The sequence below is a fragment of the Diadema antillarum genome, unplaced genomic scaffold, assembly GCF_040938485.1.
Source record: "Diadema antillarum isolate AM-2024a unplaced genomic scaffold, OU_Dant_1.0 seq00001076_RagTag, whole genome shotgun sequence".
Classification (NCBI taxonomy): Eukaryota; Metazoa; Echinodermata; class Echinoidea; order Diadematoida; family Diadematidae; genus Diadema; species Diadema antillarum.
Window position 1 is genome coordinate 2,199,612 of NW_027271899.1, and position 22,124 is coordinate 2,221,735.

The 22,124-nt window shown below is 36.5% G+C and overlaps 1 protein-coding gene across 1 annotated transcript in view; it reads right to left on the bottom strand.

Moving 5' to 3' along the window:
* Positions 1 to 541: 541 nt before the first annotated feature.
* LOC139743414 (cyclic nucleotide-binding domain-containing protein 2-like) overlaps positions 542 to 22,124 on the bottom strand; it is a 30,360-nt gene continuing 8,777 nt past the window's right edge. Inside the window, exons 3-18 of the mRNA XM_071653899.1 lie at positions 19,124 to 19,194; positions 18,002 to 18,185; positions 16,550 to 16,624; positions 14,922 to 15,010; positions 12,415 to 12,488; positions 11,509 to 11,564; positions 10,734 to 10,817; positions 9,821 to 9,885; positions 9,304 to 9,384; positions 8,917 to 8,977; positions 7,684 to 7,837; positions 7,049 to 7,173; positions 5,358 to 5,465; positions 4,197 to 4,253; positions 2,457 to 2,546; positions 542 to 682 (exon numbers count right to left, since the gene is read on the bottom strand). Of these exons, the coding sequence (XP_071510000.1) occupies positions 542 to 682; positions 2,457 to 2,546; positions 4,197 to 4,253; positions 5,358 to 5,465; positions 7,049 to 7,173; positions 7,684 to 7,837; positions 8,917 to 8,977; positions 9,304 to 9,384; positions 9,821 to 9,885; positions 10,734 to 10,817; positions 11,509 to 11,564; positions 12,415 to 12,488; positions 14,922 to 15,010; positions 16,550 to 16,624; positions 18,002 to 18,185; positions 19,124 to 19,194 (1,515 nt within the window). The remainder of the gene's footprint in view (positions 683 to 2,456; positions 2,547 to 4,196; positions 4,254 to 5,357; positions 5,466 to 7,048; positions 7,174 to 7,683; positions 7,838 to 8,916; positions 8,978 to 9,303; positions 9,385 to 9,820; positions 9,886 to 10,733; positions 10,818 to 11,508; positions 11,565 to 12,414; positions 12,489 to 14,921; positions 15,011 to 16,549; positions 16,625 to 18,001; positions 18,186 to 19,123; positions 19,195 to 22,124) is intronic.

The window sequence follows — 22,124 nt, forward strand, 5'->3', positions numbered from 1 at the left end:
ATATAACATAACTTTGACAGCCGTGACATCATGATGAGGTCACTGCGTGCACATCACGCTGGTAGGGGTACCTCCTCATCTCTGTCCCTTCCTCAAGGATTCACCACTTTGCAACCCAAGTGGCACCCAAGTGGCACCCAAGTGGCACCACTTGTAAGCTCTCCACAAGTTCCACCAAGCACTTTCTCCTCTAGCAATAATTCTCTTCTATTTGTAAGATTTGCCAGTCCTCCTGCACCTTCATATTGGTATGGAGACCGCCAGACCCTGTCTGTGTTCCACGCTGGTCACCAATTATAGCCACGCCCATTCTGCATCACCTGCTTATGACTCCGGGCCCTTACACTCCTCCATACTCTGCTGGGACCCCCTCCTCCAGCCTTACCATGTTGTAGTATCAGATTAAGCACCTTCCCACATTATATGGTTCCACGCACCGCCCTTAGGGAACACTTGACATGACATGTTGCGAGTCTCTGGATGTAAAGTCCTCCTCCACAACAAGTCAGAGAAATGAAAAAAGGTCCACCACTATGCATCATCACCTGGACATGATTCGTGGCCCCGCCCTATCCAGCACCTCCTTCATGGTGCTCCTCATCTCAATCTTCTTATACTTCTCCCACTGGGTGGTGACATCCAGGTCCTTCAGGCAGGTGTCCTGGTCCGGGTAGGGCTCGTACTGCTCAGGCCAGGCAGAATGGGGTGATAGGGGTGAAGGAGATGAGATGAATTATCTGTCAGTTATTGGCTTCAGAATATATCGGGCTTTCAATGGTGGAGATACAGCTCATAGCTGTTTGATATTATGGCTGATTGATATGAATGTCTACACTAGCTAAATTCTGTTTACACAATATGTTTCATGGAGTTTTTATTTTTATGAATTTTGTGAGTTCGGTGCTGTTCGCAAATTCAGCAACACATGAAAATATGTGACACTGCACCTCAAAACAAACAAAAAGTCGCCAGACATGAATTTTTAGTTAAGACCATATTCTGAAAGAGCAGACTTTAAGCTTTAAAATGATGTATAACTCAAATCAAATGGACTCTCCTAACCTATCTAAATATTGGAAAGAAGGCACATACTCGGAAAAAGTGTGAACTGAGAAAAGAGGCTCTGAAGTACAGTGTATATTCAAGCGCTTAATCTTTACCAAACCGTGCTGGCTGTGCTATGAATGGGACAAAAAACAGGAAGTAAACCACCAGAGTGACAACAATGAAGGGATTATCAGATTAAACTGAAATTTAGCATGCCTCATCAACACATTCTGTCCATAATTAATGCCAACTTTCAAAGCAGTAGCACTATCCTTTCAAAAGTTATCAGAGTTGAAAGTGAAGAGTGTGGACAAGGTTTTTCAGAAATGAAAAAGGGATTCTAAAGAAACACCTAATCACACTATTCTACCAAAAATGCTCGAGATAAACTGCTAAAAAAACACACTTTCCTTATTTTTATGATACCAAATTTTAGCATAATGTAAAAGAAGACCCGCTCTTTCAGAAAATATGAAAAAGTCAAGTTCAGCTAGGTTGACCCATTTCACTTATTTTCAGTCCTCACGCAAAATCAGTGTGTGCGACTTTATGTTCGTTTTGAGGTGCATGGTCACATATTAACTCTGATATCGACATGAATACAACATGCGCCTGTACGTTTCTCTGTCCATTGCCTTAATTCATGATCGCAAATTTCACCAAATGTAGAATTGTTGGGAAGTCCCAGTTTGGGAGAAATTAGACTTGTTGCATATACAGTAGATGAGAGTTGAAGTACAGTAACTGTTGAGATTTGTATCGCACCCTCTGACCTTGTACAAGTACTCATCTGTTTGGGATCTTCTTTTTTTTCCAACTATGAGAGTATGAAGTTTTACAGTAATGACTTTTCTGGCTGTTTGTGTGAACTGTGGCACTTTTCTGTGATGTACACACTTGTTACAACAAAGACTTACACAATATAATTATGTTGGTCCATGAAGTTTGAGCATTTCTGTAGTCATATGCTTTATACACATTTCATGCCTCAGGAGATTTGATGAGGAAATCATTTCTTTGCCTCCAGTGGTGAGTGTTATTTTGTTGGGATTATCTCAAGAGCCAGATAAGTTAATCAAGATCACACCATCATCGGTCTTTGATAAAAAAAAAGATGCATAAAATGGGGGGAAAATACTTTCTTTGTTGCTGCTGTTTGAGAACAGAAATTTTGGTTTCACGTGATTTAGCTCCTGCGACAGTTGCTCCAATGAAATATCTGCATGCTAGGCGAAACGTAATCTCAAACCACAAACATTTACCCTTACCCTAATTCTAATCCTCACATAAAACTATTAAACCTAAATCCAAATCAAATCCCTAACCATAAGTCCTTGGAGAAAATAAGACTGGAGTAACTGTCAAAGGATCAAAACATGACATCCAGTATAAGAGCATGGATGACTTACCCTCATCTCAATCTCAGTAAAGACCCTCTCATCAGCATACTTGAGGAAGAAAGACTTGCTGATTTTGATTGCCTCAGCCCCTTGGCTCACCTGTGTAGGCAGATGGTGATAGTAATGAAACAGCAGATTAAACAGTGCTGATACCAGTGGCGGATCCAGAGGGGGGTGCACCGGGCGTGTACCCCCTCTTTATTTTTTGTTAAAACAAAAAAATAAAAAAATAAATAAAAAAATGGGGGGCATGCGCCCCCTTTGATCTTTATAAAGGTGCCTCCCTTTTACAGAATTTCTGGATCCGCCCCCGGATACTTTGCAGATGTGATGTGGTGTGGATCTAAATTCTTTTTGGCAATGAAAAATTTATCACAAACTATTTTGTAGAAGAATTATAAGTAGTTACAATGTCAGTATACTGGTTCCTCTATTCAAATTTACCATCGAAGTCGTACGCATGAGATTATGAATTAACATACGATGAATACCATAGAGCCATTCACATATTATCCCTGTGGTGCCAACAGGGCCACATATCTCATTTGGTACATTTTAGGTATTCAGAAAACTCCTACCTCAGATTTTGTATGTTAAGAATACTGATTTGAGTTGTAAAACATTACAATTATAACTGTAATAAAAAACGATATTTCTACATTATTTGATGATTGAAATTTGATCTGAAAACTCATGACTTTGAAATATGAGGTCTTTTCACCCCAGGGATGATATGCAAGTGGAAAGGCTTTTTGCAAATTCACATGTGAAAACACATTTGGCAGTTTTGCCAAATCAACACATAGCAAGTCACATAGAGCCATACTTTGTATGACACACAAGTTAATTCACTGAGTAGCAACAACCCTAGAGCATCTAACCGGATGGAGTTGCCACCTGATAGATTCTCTCTATAGAGTACCAAAGTGATGATGTCACAGTCTTTTATTATAGCGTGGGTTGGAACCAGGTGTGTGCATAAACACTCGGGCCAGGTGAGGATAATCAAAACCAGTTTCCGTGGCAACGATTGGCCAAGGCATCACACTTTGGTATGCTGTTATTTTCTTTACATCATTATCATTATGACACTGTTATTTTCATTGATATTAGTAGCAATTGAGTATATGAATATAAGAACGACCCAAGTCCATGGATGACCATTTCAAGTAAACTTAAAAAAACTTCATATTTTTTTTATTTGTCCAAAAATATTCTATTTAACTGTGATGGGAAAGCAACATTGTATATACAATTTAGAACATATATTATTATGACAATTAACATTTACATTAATTGTGGAGAGGCCATTTTGTGTGATGGACTTGGGTCGTTCTTTGATTCATATGGACTTGGGTCGTTCTTTGATTCATACACATGATATTCTGCTATAGAGATGAGAGAAGGACGAGAGAGGGCGCTATAATATGAATGTAAGAACGACCCAAGTCCTTCATGTTTACATTCATATAAGATTTAATTCATTTATTTCAGGCACTTCCGGGGGTAATTAGGATTTATCATTTATACACAACATGAGTCCATGCATAAGCTACAATTTCCCATGTCAAACTAAATTTGGCCAAAAATTGGACTTGGGTCGTTCTTATATTCATATACTCAATTTTAGATTAGAACATTGAAGTACAATGTAGTATTATTACCTGTAATGTCATTATCATTGCTATTATTATCATTTTTATTATCATTACAGTCATTTATTCATGAAAGCTGATGAATAGTACTCACCAAACTCACACTGGCACTCTTACAGTGTTTGTATCCAGGCATAACTGTGAGTATATCCTACCGATATAATTAAAAAGAAAGAAATTTGGTAACAAGTATATAATTTGTCGTAGTTTTAATAAAATAGCATGGCTTATCACTCATGTATTCATGTTCACATTAGGTTGTTGTTGTGGCTTTCTCAAATCACTGACCTTTTTAATAATATCAGATTGATAGGCAAACTATTCAAACTACAATGAAAGAAAGGTTCTTTTATTATCAAACTTTTGAGGAAAATATGTGATGGGGAAAAAATAACTTGTGAGAGTTACTTCCTTGCATATACATTGTAAACGCATTGTACAAATATCTTTGGAAGATATGCTTTGGCTGTTAGTGCCTGGAAATGAACATCTTTCTACCAATGACTCAATCACTGCTTAAGATGAATCAAAGATGTACAATTACTGATAGCTTTTTCATGTACATGCATAGTTCTTTTTGCTGATTCCAACTAGCAGTTCCAAGAGCTGGGGTCAGAATAATGTTGATGTTAAATGTTGATTTTAAATGTTGACTGGGACCAATTATTGAGCATGTACATTTTGCAAATTGTATAAAATATACTTTGTACAGATGTAAATATGATGCTGGTGCATCATTTGATTCACATTCACCTTGCTTTTTCAAGAACAATAAAATCACACACACTGTTTGACAATCTCTGATCATAATGTCATATGTGTGCTGAAATTGTGTGCAAAAATGTTTACAAATTACTTTGTGAAATATTAGGTCACAGTTGTCATCTCTTGGACAACATTATTTTGCTACGTGCAATCAGTCACGGAATTGTCGTTTTTGTAGGTAGTGGGTATTGTACCCATATATGATGTGCATTGAAACTCGACAAATGCATCACTTGGTGTATTCCTGATGCATATCTTATGTTGATATCTTGATGGATTTATTGTCTGCTGAAATCTACATTCTGAAACTATCCCCCAACAATAACAACAACATCAACATTACCCCCCCCCCCAAAAAAAAAAAAAAAAAATTAACAAAAATCCAGTTGGCTTGTGTCCAATTAAGGTCAGAGTCGGTTGAATTTAGATCAGATGTCAAACTTTGCAGTGGTCAAGTTATAGGAGAAAGAACAGCAGCTGAAAGACTTACAAAGATATCTCCTGCCTCCAGCTCCCCTACCCTGACACAATGAGGAGTGAGAGGACTGCTCCCTTTCTTCACACACTGCCTCAGACTCTTACTCCGCAACGTGGAACCCTAGGGACAGACAGAGATACAAAATAAAAGGTACAGATAAGCATAGGTGCCAACTATTAGTAAAATTTAGTGAACATTAGTCATTTCAGCATATGACTACTGTTCTTGGCCTTTTAAAAATCTTTGTTATTAGCAATCAAAGTATTTTTCCTTCAATTTTTTTATATTAGATATACTGTGCGCTTCTCTGCAAAATGACCCACTATCAGTAATTTTCATGAGGTGACTATTATTGTGCTTAGACATGTTGGCAGTTATGAGTAAGACAGAACATTTAAAAATAAAAACACCTACAAAGAAATCCAATGTGACCCTAAAGATCTATAAAGACCATGAGTATGATTATGCAATTAACACTAAATACGAGAGTGTAGAATGCTCATGGTAGCTTAGAAGACACCAAAAGAAAAAAAATCAGCAAAGCAAACAAACAAACAAAAGGCATCACAGCAGGTGCAAACTGTGAACCTTCAATGTAATTTCAGCTAGCAAATATGGCAATTTGGCATGAATACAGAGGAAAAAAAAGGAAATTGATAGTGATAAAAAGATAAAGGGTAATCTAAAAGATATTTATTGGTTAATCCCATCAGTAATGATACCTGGATGCTTAAAATGACTTAATTTTGGTGTGGATAATGCTGAAATTCCATCAATCCAATAGCACATTTTATGTTATAATTATACTTTAAAATTGGGACGATAATGGCTCACAAGGAAATTAATCTAATGATCCAATTTTTCATCTTAATTACACAATTCCTGTCATACACAAAATATTCCTAATGAATTGGTGGTTCATTACACCTTTTTCAAGCCACTCATATACTGTCCCATTATCAATTTAGTGTTATTAATGATCATATTGACAAGATTATTTTTTAATGAGCCCATGCCCCTTATTTGCTCTTGTTTTTGCAATTGAACAGCTTCACTCTGTACACTGCAAAGTGAGAAAATAGGTATTTTTACAGTCTTCATAAAACACAGTGCTTTACTACACAATACATACTTCAAACTTTGTTCTTTTCAGGAGACTCTGCCGTGATGTTAGAGATTTTTATTTCCTTTGTAGTGAGTGGTTTAAACACACACACACACACACACAAACTTGAGATATACAGTTACAGTTACAGAAATGTTTATTTCTGAAATGAGATGCATTTTTAATTCTTGCTAGGTTATAGTTCCCAGCTATTAAACACATTCTCCCCCCCCCCCCGAGATATTTTCCTTCTTGATAGCTGTGAAAGTACTACAGTATGCAACAATGAGTTGTGATGCTCTACCATAGTCCTTGTGTTTTTGTTATCCATTGTAAGCTTTTAAACATTTCATTCATGTTTCAGTTCAGATTTCCATGAGCAATCCCATTCCCACAAACTTTTCCTTTTGGTTGAAGTAATGATAATTAATTGATTATAAAAGGAATGACGGAAACACTTGGCAACTAGTCCTGATTAACCTGATTATGTCTAAAGGCAAAACTGTCAATTAAATTGTCAGTTTCCTTTGGAAGTATTGGTATTATGAGGGTTAATAGGTTAGAGGAAGAGGCCGGTCTTTGAATCCAAGAAACATACCGCTGAGTGGGAGCCGCCTTTCCGCCGCGATATGGTATCCTCCGACATGCCGGAAATCGGTTGACGATCCCTCAGGCTTCGGCCGCTGCGGGCGCTGTGCGGTCCGGGTGTTGTCAGGAACGTCACTGACAGAGACAACGTCCATAGAAAAAAAAAAGGCGTTGGTATGATACCATTAGAATTAACGGTAAAGGTACAAAAGTAAGTATATAGCAGGATTTATTTCGTCAATCATTTCTTAGCAGAGCCCACAGACTTAGCGACTAAACCACAGTGCTCTTATTCGTGATGATGGTGCTTGATTTATTTTATTCATTTTATCACTGGTAAGTTGTTGGTTGCTTTATATTATCATTGTTCTTGTAATCGGGATTCTACTACTCCAATCGTTTGTTCACCAGTCGTTGTTTCTTCATTTATTCACTCATTAATTCATTCATGCATGCATTCAGTCATGCATTCATTCCTTCATACGTTCATTTATTCAATCACTCATTCATGCAATCATTCCTTCATTCGTACATGCAATAATTCATTCACTCATTCATGCATTCATTCATTCATTCGTGCATGCATTCATTCATCCATTCATTCATGCATTCATTCGTCCATTCATTAATTGGATGTTATCTTACCTCTGGAGTGTGCTGGGAGTTTCTCTGCCATCTTCTCGTTCATCTGCTCCATCTCGCGGGCACTCTCGGCCTTCTTGAACTCCTTGCTGAACTTGCCCGACTTGTCGATCATGCACACTCCGGCCGTCAACTTTTTCAGTACGTCACATGTTCCCTGTTGGCACGGAATACGGGGCATAGTGCATCATATAAGATCTCAAACTTTTGTATTTTAAAAGCTAGCCTCTAGTTTTGGGGGAGTAAAACTCATAATAGGTAGGTGAAGATTGCAAACAGGATACTTCTTTTTTTAAATCAACCACAAAATAAGAAGTAATCTGAAGCCTTGGTTTTTGCTTACTTAAACAATAGTTTAACTGTGATTGTAATATTTCTATGGCAGAAAATTATCAAGAATAATCAAATTAAGACATGTGGTGGCAGAAGAGGTGGAGGAAGGAAAGAGAAGTGGGAGGAGGAGGAGGAAGAGGGGTAGCAGCGAGGATGACTGGGTGGATGTAATTAAATCGATATCTATCTATCTATCTATCTATCTATTTAGCTATCTATCTATCTATTTATCTATTTATCTATGTATTTATTTCTCTATCTATCTATCTATCTATTTATCTATCAATCTATCTATCTATTTATCAATCTATCTATTTATCTATCTATCTATTTCTCTATCTATTTCTCTATCTATCTATCTTTTTATCTATCTATCTATTTATCTATCTATCTGTCTCTTCTCTCTCCCTCTCTGCCTCTTTGTCAATCTATCTTTTGAGAGCCTGAAGCTTACGACTTTCTTCTTAGCTGTAATTTTACGTTGAAATGCTAACAATAAATTTAAGGTCGCACCTAAGTATCCTAATAAAGTTTGGAAATCCAAGCACGAAAAAGAGATTAATGAACAAAAGTGATAAGGAAGATGCTGACAAGACTGAGAATAATGGATGTGAGACTGAAGAGCGAAGAGATATAAGGAATATTAAAGTTTTTTTTTTCTTTTATAGAAATGTCGCTACGGTAATTATAGGAAAAAGACGATAATATATATGTATATATCGTCGAAAGTTACCATCAAAATGATGAAAATAAGCGGGAGATGAATGGTGGCGTTGGTGGTAAAATTCGGGGGTAAAATGTAGGTATTCTTTTCATAAGACAATCAAGTTGAACAATTTTGACCTTTTTTTTCAGCATCGACTATAAAAGTGTCCGAGATTAAATAAGATAAACGATTCTTACCGACTTAATGACATAGATCCAGTCATTCTTGATACTGTCGGGTACAATCACCTGTCCAGCCCTTTGATGAGAGAGAGAAACAAACAGCATGATGATGGTGAACCGCTGGTAAATTTGGCGTGTTAAATGAAAGTACGATAAGCTATGATTTTCTTAACTCCATCGACATTTCTCTTGCATTTTATGGATGCTATCATGAGTTACCTATTGATGCATACCACTACAAGCGGCAGGCTGTACGTCGAATATCGTTGGATCAGCTTTATGAGGATGGTATGACGCAACTTAGGGTTGGTTTACGTAGAATAAACCCGTTTACATCTCTTATGACTATAATAATGGAGCTTGGCTTTATGAGACGGCTACCAAAGCAAGGCGTTTCTTTACCTGTAATTCTGCACACCCCAGTTGGCCGGGAAATCGGGAAGTTTGTCGTGTCCTGCCCATGCTCTGAACACCGGTAAAGTTCTGAAGAAAAAAAAAAAAACACCCCCAAAAAAGAAAAAATTCATAGCAGCAATAACGAAGGGGGTGATGAAATGTTAAAGAAAGCAGAACGGATTGGGAAGAATACAGAGATTTTATTGAGGAGAAAATATTGCAAGACGCAAACTGGTTTCGATTCAATTTCAAGCTAATAACGAGGAGCTTATACGAACGCAGATGGTGATTTTGACGGTTATAATCGTGTATAAATTGGGTATCATGTAGGAATGCAATATTAATAAACACAACTTCTTGCAGTAAACGAGCAGACAGACATTTAGACAAATGAAACCTTAATCGTTTGTCATACTGACATGAGATGAAATAACGAACAAAAAAAAAGACATACCAAATGCAATCACATTTTCCATTTGCAAGTTTTAATGTCATATTGTAAAGACGATCCCGTTTCACTCACTTGAGGTATTCTAGACAGTCTTCCGGTTTGACGTTCAGCTTGGTGTCGAAAATATCGGGGTAGTCCTGTGGGAGTGAAAAAAAAAAGAAATGTATCCTCTGATCTTATTTTCACAGAAGGAAAGATTTTTTTTTACATTTTGTGACAAAAGTATTAGTCGACGACTCTCTCACAGCGACTCGACAAAAGGTAGGTTTCTCATGAGGTTTTATTAAATAGAATGTTTAGAATTTCTAATCAGTCTGCCGATTACCGGTCTTCCGATGTAGCGGGAAATCATATCTTCGTCACTTATTAACATTTCAGTGGGGATCATTAAGTGTAATGTTGTCTTCATTCATTAAAGGTCCACTGTCGGTTACAAAATGCGACAGATACAGTTCTAATGTGCATTGCCATTTCACACGCCTCATGGATATTCATGATTTTTGCCGAAATTTCATCATCTCCTGTGGTTTGGAAGCACTTGTATACTTTCTTCTGAATCGGAAATCTAGTCTCCATACTCTTTAACTTGTTAACTTTATGATGAAGACTCTTGTTGCCAGAACGCACCTTAATAAGTGAATAAATGTAACAAGCTCTGAACGATGCCAATCTCTGTATGCTGTTGCCGATTTTAACAGATAATCTTCATACATAAAATTTGGACACGGTAAATTCACTGTCGCAAGAAGGCAAATATTATTCTACGGTAAACTCGATTTTTTTTTCTTTCTCACTCAATGTATTTTACTCTCTAAGTACCTTCATTCATAATAGTGATGTAATCCAATGCTTCTTTACACATCCCAACAAAATCGAACAAAACGAATAAAATATAGGAAAGTAAGAGTGATGTAGCAGTAGTGTACGAACAGATTAAATCTATGGTATATATAATCTAAGTATAAAGCAAAGAAAGAACTCATACCTGACTATGAATGCAAAACAGTTCTATGTTCTCCTTGGACATCACTGTACAGCTTCTGTTGGTGTTGTTGATGAGATCGATCTCCTGTTAAAATACAAACACATCGTCAAAACATATCGTGTTTGAAAGGCATGTTGTATAATTATGTCGGATTGTGTTTTGATGTTAGAATTGAATGATCTTGCTTTATGTATGTACGAAATAGATCTGTAAAAGCATGCGTCATGTAATCCGATATGATACTCGACTTGGGGATTACTCGAATTAGAGAATCAGTAATGATGTCAAATAAATAATCGCACACTGCAGGAAACGGAACCCTTTGAACAAGCGCACTACGTCATCCGTGCACGTCACAAGCACAATGAGCATTGTATAGCTCCCCCTACGATTTTTTCTGCACCAACGTCACTGCTTTCTCAGTTAGGTAAATCCCAAATTAAAGACATACGAATCAAGTACAATGTAGCTGTTTTTTCGTTTTGTTGAGAGAAAATTGCCAAGGGGGATCGTAAACTACGAACAACGTATTAAAAGTGGAGTGTATCCAAATTCATATGCAAGTCCTTCTTACCTTATAATGCGGAAATGCGGAAGCGTTCAAACGGATAACAAAATGGCTACAACATCGACTGAAATATTTGCGCTCTCTGAGTCAAAACACGCGTAAGAATACTAATTAATGACTTACACAATCTTTGAATATAGGCATACTCATTTCATAGAATGGTGACGAACAAACAGGAAGTATACACGAAAATGACGTTCGGCTTACACCAAATTTGTCTCCCTTTTTCAGGATGTACGTCTGCCCTCCTTTCGTCTTCGTTGCTGTGTAAAGGGACACACAAAAAAACAACAACAGCAAGAGAAAAACTTTGAAAAACAACAATTCCAAAATCTTCTAACAACGCATGTGTATGTTATAGATTGATGTGTCTTTTACAAAATTTTTACTCGGAGATATTCATCAACTAATGAAAAAGTAATTTTATAGTATTGGATATTAACCTTTCCATCCATTTTGAAATTCATTCATCCTACTGTCCATTCCGTGTATGGAATAAAAATTCTGATGTCGTACAAAGTTGCTTACAGAGAATTACATCATAAAATACCAAATGAACACATCACAGTGCTGTTATCTAATGACCGCTTCTAACAGGGCACCAACTTTAGCTTTCTTCAAACAGTGACGTGAAAATTCCGAAGACCACCACAGTTTACTTCGGATGGAATAGATAGGCCTTTATCAAATCCGAACACTGCTAGATTTTAGAATGAAGATTAATTTATTTCTCAATGCACGTTTCGTCAGCAAACAAACAACCCAACCAAGGAAATACATTTTGTTGTTATATAATTGTCAAATCTTTCGGTGTTTTGCCTTTTCACTGAATACGTCTATACGCTGACCGAAGTCTCACTTGTTTGATATCCAACTCTGGTATTGTTTTACTTAATTTAAGTAGCAAAGATAAGAAATTCTATATCCATCATTATATTGACGTATAGATATAATGGTTTGTAGTCCGCGCCATGATTTCAGAGAAGCATGAGCACCTCGCTTACAGGTTCATGTACACGTTAATAATCTACCCCGATATTTCCCGACATCATAATGAAACGACATGACTGAAGAGGCAACAAGCACAACAATAACTCAACCACAGTCCTATACCTTTTCCAGAGAGAATGAAGTACATGCCTTCCGCCCTCTCTTGGTCCCTGATGATCACGCGATTCCGACTAAATCTGGAAAATGAATGAGTTGGGGGAAAAATACATGCAAAGACAGTTATTAACTTGCTATTACGTATAAACGTCATAGTCTTTATTCAAAACCTTTTCGGTTCTCGCCACATTTTATCCCAAGATATGAAAGGATAAAATACAGCTCTAACTCACTCGTAAACACAAATAAGACCTACCTTCGGAGTTTAGCCGGAAAAATAGAGAGAGAGAGAGAGACATAATAGATATGAATCGAATCGAATCAAGATTATTTTGGATTTGTGTCTACGTGTTTCAATTTACAAACCGTATTCCGGTTGCTCTTTGGTGGAAACATTTGGACTCGAATTAAAGAAGAATTACATGTATAGCTTTGATATGAATGCTGTAATGATCGCTTCCTTGGCACTTTACTTCTTTTTGTGTATCTGCTTGTGTCGGTAATAGCCTACATCAGACGACGCTCTGAGAAAGTTTTGATAGTTTCAACCAAAGAGATCATCTCTTTGGTTTCAACCTATAACAGACGATTTGCCTCAAGAAATGCCAGTAAACCAAAACAAAAGGAAGCGATATATATAGGTGACATTCTATTCATTTCGACATGTTTGTTTTACATTATACTAATGACATAAACTCCTCAAAAAAAAGTTCTGCAAGTCCAATTTGACGTATCATATTTCTCTCAAAACTATATCATTTCATTCAAATGTGACATCATAAGAAATCCTGATTACTTATCTTTAAAATGACACCTCACTTGCTATGATTGGGTGTTCTTGGAATGTGCAAAAAGGCTAAGTATGGGGACAGATCAAAAGTGAAAAGTCGCAACAATTCTGCTATTGATAATGTACAGTTTTGATGAAAAAAGGCCACTGGAATAAGCGATGCTAAAATGACAGCACTTTCAAAAACTCCCATTTCCTAGACATTAGATGACTGTTTGGTCAACCTTTATCATTAATTTTAATCTGCAGATACTACAGCATTTTTTAATTCATGGATGAAACCTGGAATCTAATGATAATCTCACAATGCATTCTTTTCAGGCACATTCCTTCCCCGAAACGACAAAGCAATTGGAAATTACACTGTTTGACATAACATGTTTGCTCTATTTTGCAACATTTCACATTTGGCCTTCCTCATACTCAGTCATACTGCGCATTCCAGGAATATCCAATCATAGCAAGTGAGATGTCATTTTAGAGATAAGTAATCAGGATTTCTTATGATGTCACATTTGAATGAAGTGATAAAGTTCTGAGAGAAATATGATACGTCAAATTGGACTTGCAGAACTTTTTTGAGGAGTTTATATCATGGCCTGAACTGTATAAACTATTATAACATTATTGAGTAACATATACCCTTTGAGAATGCAATTTTTCTGCCAAGCGGCCCAACTTAACTTCTTCTCTTTTTTTTGTCTGAGTCTCAGCGGGCAATCACGGAATGTGTGATTTCATATTTCGAGTGCTCCTACTGACAAGTTCGTGTTTCTTTGAACCTGGCCTAGTTTCCTGCGCTATAAAGTTTCATTGTTTTAGCACAGATATGTATTATCATCCATTTGCTCCCACACCGGGCTGCCTATCTATCCCGCGGAAAACGCGGTCATATCGGCTTCTCTCGGGGAAAAGTGGTTGTAGTAAATTGCAGTGTTTTGCAAATGTTGTGCCAACAGTCTGGAATGAGTCTTGCTATGATGGTCGTGCACTCAGATTAAAAAACAAACAAACAAACAAACAAACAGGTGTTTTTTCACCTTCATGCCACTTGGAGATATCTGCTGACTACTTGACAGAGACAATGTCTGATTCTTTCATTCTTGACAGAACAGCAAGGCGTGAGGTAATTCATGTCAGCGTAATCAGCCTCAATAATAGGGAAAGAATTTGTTCAAGTCTTGAACGGAAATGGATTCAAAATTGCCAAATTACATTATCAGTCGAGATCAGGAAAGAAAAGAAAAAAATTGTTCTATTCAGTGCTAGCAGTCATTTCTCATTCAAGCACGCCGTCATAATCAGATTTACGGCATACAGAACGCACTCTTTGTATACTCTGCTAAAAAAGAATACAGCTTTTGATAAAGGCAAGATGTCAAATTATTGGAACACGATAAGTTTTCTCGTTTAATAGTGAAAGGGTAGATGAGTTGTTAAAATTCGGCTAGATAGCTTGTGTGGGAGAGGTTTTTTGAAATCACGCAACCATACTCGTTCAGAGCAATAAAACAAGAAGGCCATTTCTTTTTTTTTTCTTTTTTTTTAGATAGCAAGTCGAGATGTTTAGGACAAGAAGACATGTAGATGATCGAGTCGTTGGAAGTCAGCTTATTTGAGAAGGTATGAAGAGATGAAGTAAATTGGCAACTCGACAACTCGTCTGGTTTTGGCGTATTCATTTTAGAGCACTAAGTCTTGTAAACCAATGGGATCAACTTACACGTCATACCACGCACACCGACACATCCTTTTCTGAATTTCTGGCGGGTACTTGGCAAACTCTTCGATGCTCTGCATACTCCGAACCACCTAGAAAAGTAAGAAAAATGAAAATAAATTAAACCATGATAAACCTTTTAAAGGACAAGTTCACCTTCATAAACATAAGGATTGAGAGAATACAACAATATTAGTAGAACACATCAGTGAAAGTTTGAGGAAAATTGGACAATCGATGCAAAAGTTATGAATTTTTAAAATTTTTGTGTTGGAACCGCTGGATGAGGAGACTACTACAGCTTGTGAGTCATATGCGTACAACAGTATAAAGAAAATGTAAAAGAAAATTCAACATATTTTCACTTTTTTCGCATAATAAAAGAGCTCTTGACTTGCCTCTTTCTAAAGGCAGGGAGAATAATATTGCCCATAACATTTGTCGGTAACGAGTCAGGGGAATGTGTACTTTTTTCAAAAGATGGAATTTTGTGAAATTTTCTTTATATTTTCCTTATATTGTTGTACGCAAGTTATTCATACACTGCAGTAGTCTTCTCATCCAGCGGTTGCTGCACAAAAATTTTAAAAATTCATAACTTTTGAACGGATTGTCTGATTTTCCTCAAACTGTCAATGATGTGTTCTACTAATATTGCTACATTCTCTCAATCCTTATGTTTATAAAGGTGAACTTGTCCTTTAAACAGACGCTCAAGTTATGTAATCATGGAGTTGATTGAGCTTCGACAACGTCTATATCCTTTATGAGTTACAACTGGTTATTTTTACGATGTATTATTACAATCTATTACCTTTATCAATTCAGTGTTGACATAGAAATTTACAGAGACTGTATTTAATATTATACAGTAGGCATCTATTCAGGTTTCCTCAAACTCGAAACTGTGTAGATAATAATGATAGATATAGCACTGTTTTACGCAAAGATAGCATTATTATGAATTCTCCGCGAGAGAAAAGTCAAATTTCATTTAGATAAGTTCTAATGTGTCAATGATCGGTATACAGGCTATATACTTATAATTGAATGATTATGCACAAGCTGCGTCTCGGACATGTGGCTATTTAGAGATCAACATAAAGGACTTGTCATGCTTGTAGAGATGTTTGAATTGAATTCGCGCAACTTTCTAGCACACTTTAGATAGAGGAACTATGGGTGTACCATGTATCAACTCTGCTGGAAAATTGCCGTTTTGTGGAGGTAACGATCAGAGGAGTTAAGGCAGGCCTGTCTGATTTCGAGCACTTTTAGTCTATTGTTTCTTCTGACGTGGTACACTGATACTGTCGAAGCAACGTCGTATTTTGTGCTTATTGACAGTTTCTGTTCATATCGTTACCAGGGCCTGTTGTCTTTTCCGCCTACCGATTTTATCTGACCAAAACCATTATAATTGACATACAAATACCCTTAAACATTGTGGATTGTAAGATTTCGTTACAAGATTAATGTCGCCGTGTTAGGACAGCTAGTAATAGCCTTAAAAAAGGCGAAGAAAAATAAGAAGAGAGAAGGGAAAATGTGCACGTCACTAGATCATAAGTACATTATTGGGTGCGTATTGTATGCTTTCAACATAATTGAACCAGAAGATCGTATCTCACATTTTGGATTTGTTCCGGCGTTCGCTCCTCCTCGTCCATTCTCAGGATTTCTTTGATCTTGTTCGGCAATCCCTCCTACAAGAGAACAAAGATGTGAAGACCATTGTACAGGGTGAATAGACTCCGAGGTGGTGAAAAGGGGAGAGATTTCAGCGACCCAGAATGATATAAATGAATTTCATTATGCCGAGGTAAAAAGAAAAAAGATGATAAATGAATGAAATAAAAGAAAATACCGAGTAGTTGTTAGGGAGAATCAAGCTGATAATCTCATCACGATTTATCTGCACCTATTGATCGAATGCACACAAATGACAAAACAGCGTAATCTTTGTTCTACATTGTATTTTCAAGGACTACAATGTGCGATAGGGATCAATGATGTGACTAGATATTTTAAAGGATAAGAGGGGAATTTGTATTCAACCCTTTACCTTCCCTCTTTTCCCACATAGATCTCATTGATTAGTATCTTGCATCCAGAAATATTGACGTTGCAAGAAAACGTGATAAATTACAACGAAAGAGTCTGAAATGATTAAAAAGTGAAGTTAAAAGGGAAGTTATCAGAACATGATGTTAAACAAGCAGAATGCACTAGTGAAACTTGTGTCATATCTGGCAATCTATTCAGAATTCATATTTCTTTTAAATTTGATTGGTTCATGCACCGTCACGTAATAGTTAAGATGACTATGAAAATACATGATGTCACAATACAAACAGCATTATAGAAAAATACGAAAACAACGCCAGAAAATGTCAGTGAAACTAAAAAGACATACTGACATTTGTCAAGAGTAATATTATATGTATTCCCTCTGCTTTCTAAAGGTGGTAAGTCAAGTGTTCTTTCATTACACTGAAAAATAAAAATGAGAGGAATCCTCTCAGTATTAATCATTCCAGTACCGTAGCATCACAAACTGTTGGAGCATTTTTATCTTGCGATGAATATGACGGCACATAACTCTCACAAAAACTTGAAAATTCATAACTTTTGAACTGATCATCCAAGTTTCCTCAACCTATCCACTGATGTGTTCAAACATTTCCGCAGTGAATACACACTTACATTATGTGGATCGTTTACGATAAATGAAATATCATAATAATGCTATCTATTGTAGGCATACAAAAATAACCTACAGGCTGGAATACGAAATTTTTGTCACACTTTACTCCCGGAATGAGATTGGCAGGTTGAATGATGGCCCAACTCAATGAAACCAATCCAAAAATCCTTTCTTTTTTTTTTCACTGACCGAAGATACGTTTGAGGTCTCGCCTTGGATTATAAGCCTTTCCAAGACGTTGAGTTGTTATCAGTCAACTATCTTGTCAATTTTAATTCCCCGTATTTTTGCAATCCAAATAAATTCTATCTCTCCATGAATCGTGCTGTTGAGCAAAAGCTCGACCTCAGCTTTCTGTCGAGTCTTAATGATATACCTCTCTCTTGGAAAACCGCTGAAAGTCCGTCGCGTCAAACGTCATATCCGGATAGGCTGAGCTGATGATGCCCTTTGGGTAGTTCCCATCATTCCCTGTGCGCTTGGCTTCCTCTTCCGCCGAGGTCAAGATCTCCTCTACAACCTCCAGGAGACTCCCCTTTAAAGCCCGCTCGGATGCCTCCCTGCCGTAGACAAGATATAAGGAGCGCACTCACTTCAGTTATTCTGAAAACTATCATCATACTTATCATAATTATGTTTTCCAAAATATTTCATTTCGATTGGGAAATTCAAAAGACACATCAGGGTATAACGAGAAGAAGAAAAAAAAATAAACATCAAATGTGAACGTGCCAAAATGTCAATGCTCTTCATACTTTTGAAACCATCCTTCACTCTTTTTGGTTTTCCCCCATGAATGCTTTCCATTTGATTTTTTTTTTAAGCGTTCAGTCAATGAATATTTTGTGTGATTAATGATGAGCCGACGCCTGTCGATTTGAGAAAATTCGAGGGAATGCGATGTGTTTTAAAACTATTTTAGAATTTTCTTGTGCTTTCGTGTAGCGCATTGCTCAAGTGTTATTCATGCTGTTACAAAGTCAGACGAGGGTTGTGAAAAAACAGAGTCTTTATTTTGTCATTTTTGTTTCCCCATCCGTCTAATTCAACTTTCAGCACAAAATTATCAAAAACAAACACCTTTGAGTTATTGTACGATCTTCTATTTCATTGAAAGGCGGTCACTGAATGTTTAAGTTGACATCGGTGACTTAAACCTGAATCATAGATAAGAGTATTACTCAAACCCTTTGTCTATATAGTTTGCACCATTATAGGTTCTCAGTGATCGAAAAAGCAAGAAACATTAAACTATAAGGGCAAGACAAAAAAAAAACTTCTATAGTGATGCTTCTTTCCAGCATCTGCCCTGATCCTATCTACTCCCGATTTTTCTCATTTTTATCTCTTTATCTCCCTGAGCTTTATTATACCCATTTGTTGTTGTTGTTTCGTTTCAATGACTTAGGAGATAGGAATCAAGTTGTAGGAAGTCAATTTTTCTTTTTCTAGTTCGACCTGCGACTGCTATACAGTCGTCCACATAACATCTGCTAACCTCATGTATATGATGCACACCATACATAGCCACTTCACGGCACAAGCCTTCCTCTTGAATCGCTGGAAGGGCTGCGGGAAAACAAACAAACAAACAAACAAACAGGTTATACACATCTAAGTGATAATACTGAAAGATGCAATTGTTAGCATTTCTTGTCGCACATTATTCGTGCGTTTATGTGAGCGTGGGGGGAGGGGGTGTACCAGCTTAAAGTTTGATTTCAAATTGTAGGTCCTCGCATGTGACCAAGCGTCCTCGGTTTCTTGCAAGTGTTAATGGGATTGTATAGTTTTGGTTGAGACCTAACTTCACGTTTCTAACATTTTTTTTGGTGAGATAATGAGTAAACTCTTCTGAAATATGAAAGAGCATGTAATTCAAAGAAGGATTAGATGTTTATTTGATGAAAATAGGCCTTTAAATGGCTGAGATATCCAAAACAGAGCATTCCTATAAGAAAAGGCGGGACCCACCTTTGATTAGGATCGCTTTGTTTTACTTTGTTTTTGGATGTCTCAGCCATTCCAAAATCGATGTTCATCTAATTAACTTTAAATTCCTCTTAGAATGGTATGCTCTGTATCATTTCACAAGTGTTTTCTTGGTATCTCGCAAAAAGTAAAAGCCCAATTCTCATCACCACCAATAATATACTATCCCTTTAACATAAGGCCAGAGAAATATGCAGGTTTCATCAACTCTACTATCAGATAATACAAACATAGACTACAGGCATAGCGATACTGGGTATAACGATGGACATACCTCTATACAGTCTGTTTTGTGCAAAGCTAACTACTTGTAGGCGTGCAAATGCAGGCTGATAACAACATCAATTGATCATGAAGTCTTGATGCCATGAATTTCAGAGATTACTCCCCCAAAAAAGGCCAAAAAAAATCACTAATACATCAACTTTGTACGTTTCCACTCGGGACTGATGGAGCAAAATTCAAATTTTCGTTTTGTTGTCTGTATCGTTAAAAGGAAACTCGTATCTGAACTTCTCCGGGATGTCTTCAAGATTACGGGGGACGGTTTGCATGTTGCATCCCAATATCTGGTTCGGGTCACACTACATCAGTCAGATTTTCTATGTAAAGAGGACAGTTAATTACCCTTACGCTTGTCAAGATAATGCACATTCATGTCGTTGCCATGTAGAGTAATGACGTTCTTCACGTGGAGTTTGTTCGCAAGTACGACATTTAATTTAATACCACCATGTGAGCACGAAACTTAAAACGAGTAACCGGGCAACGGCTTAAGATTTTACAGCCCTGCACATTAATCGGGTTTATGTTCGCTGTTTATGGCAACAACAGCAATAAATTCTACCGTTTACTGGTTTTCATGGTAATCTTTCAGGAGTTCGTATTTCCATGGTCGTCTTCTGTTGATACATGTTACGTAATCAGCATTGTGGTTTACAGCGTTAAATGTAATGTGTTCAAATTAATCCCTATGGGAAGTAACTTATTGCGTGCAAAAGCGCTGAAATCGCTACCCAAAGATTTTAATGATTAAACATTTCGAAGCTCTGTGGTAATAGAGAGCTAATCATTACGTAATGTTGTTTTATGCTATAAGATATAAAGGAAATATTGTTGAAATCGTACATAACATAGGTTCACATATTCATAATGCACGAAACATTATTCATTATGATAATTTTGATGAAACATAATAAAACATAGATGATGTCCAAGTATAGAAGGGCGATTTCAATGGTTTTGAGTGAATATATGACGGCAAGTGATTGGTCCTTGGGAGCATTTGCATTACACAGCGCAACTGTATGTGTAGAGGAGAGGGAGACGTTTGATACAGCTTTTGATATCAAATAAAATAAACGCAGCATTTTTTTACTGGGTCTCAATCAGAAATCGACAATACAAACTAAAAACGCGATAACCAATTTTCAGAACATACTGCCACATGTCACTTAGATATTGATAAAAATAGTAATAGCCATGATTATAAGCATGATTTATAATGATAATCATATCATATTATTCGAAATTATGAGAAATGATGACGATTATAATGAAGATGATAGTGATAATATACTATCGTATTCATAAGCGTAGCATCTTCAGTGTCAGCACTCTTCCGGTACTGACACTCGGGTAAAAAGGGACATCTTGTCCAAAAGTAATGACAATTACAGAAATAATAATAATAATAATAATAACAATAATAATAATAATAATAATAATAATAATAATAATAATAATGATAATTAATAATAATAATAATAACAATGATAAAAAAATCACTATTATTACTATCCACAACTATTATCATCATTATCGTTATATTAACATTGTAATCAATTTAATTGTTATGAATTTCATTATTATCATTATCGTTATCAATGTTATCATCATCGTCAACATCATCATCATTATTGTTATGAATACTATTCATGTAACGCTCAATACTGGCGTTTTTAGGCACGCACATTAATACAGAACTAAAAAGTTGAACAAAATAACAGAATATAATTACAAACATTGCGATATGCAGGGCTCCACACTAACTTTCATTTTTGGTTGGCCAATCGGGCCACCAAAATCATTGATTTTTATTCTTTGGTGGCCCGAAAAAAAAAATCAAGAAAAACATAAGGAAAACTAAATCGGTGCTACTAAACATAGAAAAATAAATATTAAGTATTACTGAAGTGATACAGGTACCCATGTTTAAAATAAATGAATAGAAAATTCAATCATCTTCCCGTTATTCTGAGTTCTACGATTTAACAGATAGGCTTACAGATTATTATAAAAGTTGGTGCCTATATTGGTGGTCAAAACTTACGTTTGAAAAGAGAAAGTGGGAGCATTTGCAGACATTTGTAAACATCCGACATTTGTTTTGGCATTGTAAAGAGCCGAAAGTTACCGTTATTCATTTCTGATTGTAAAAGCAATCATCCAACATTTTACTAGTATTTTAACATCTTACGGAGCCGAATGTTATACTGTTAATCATT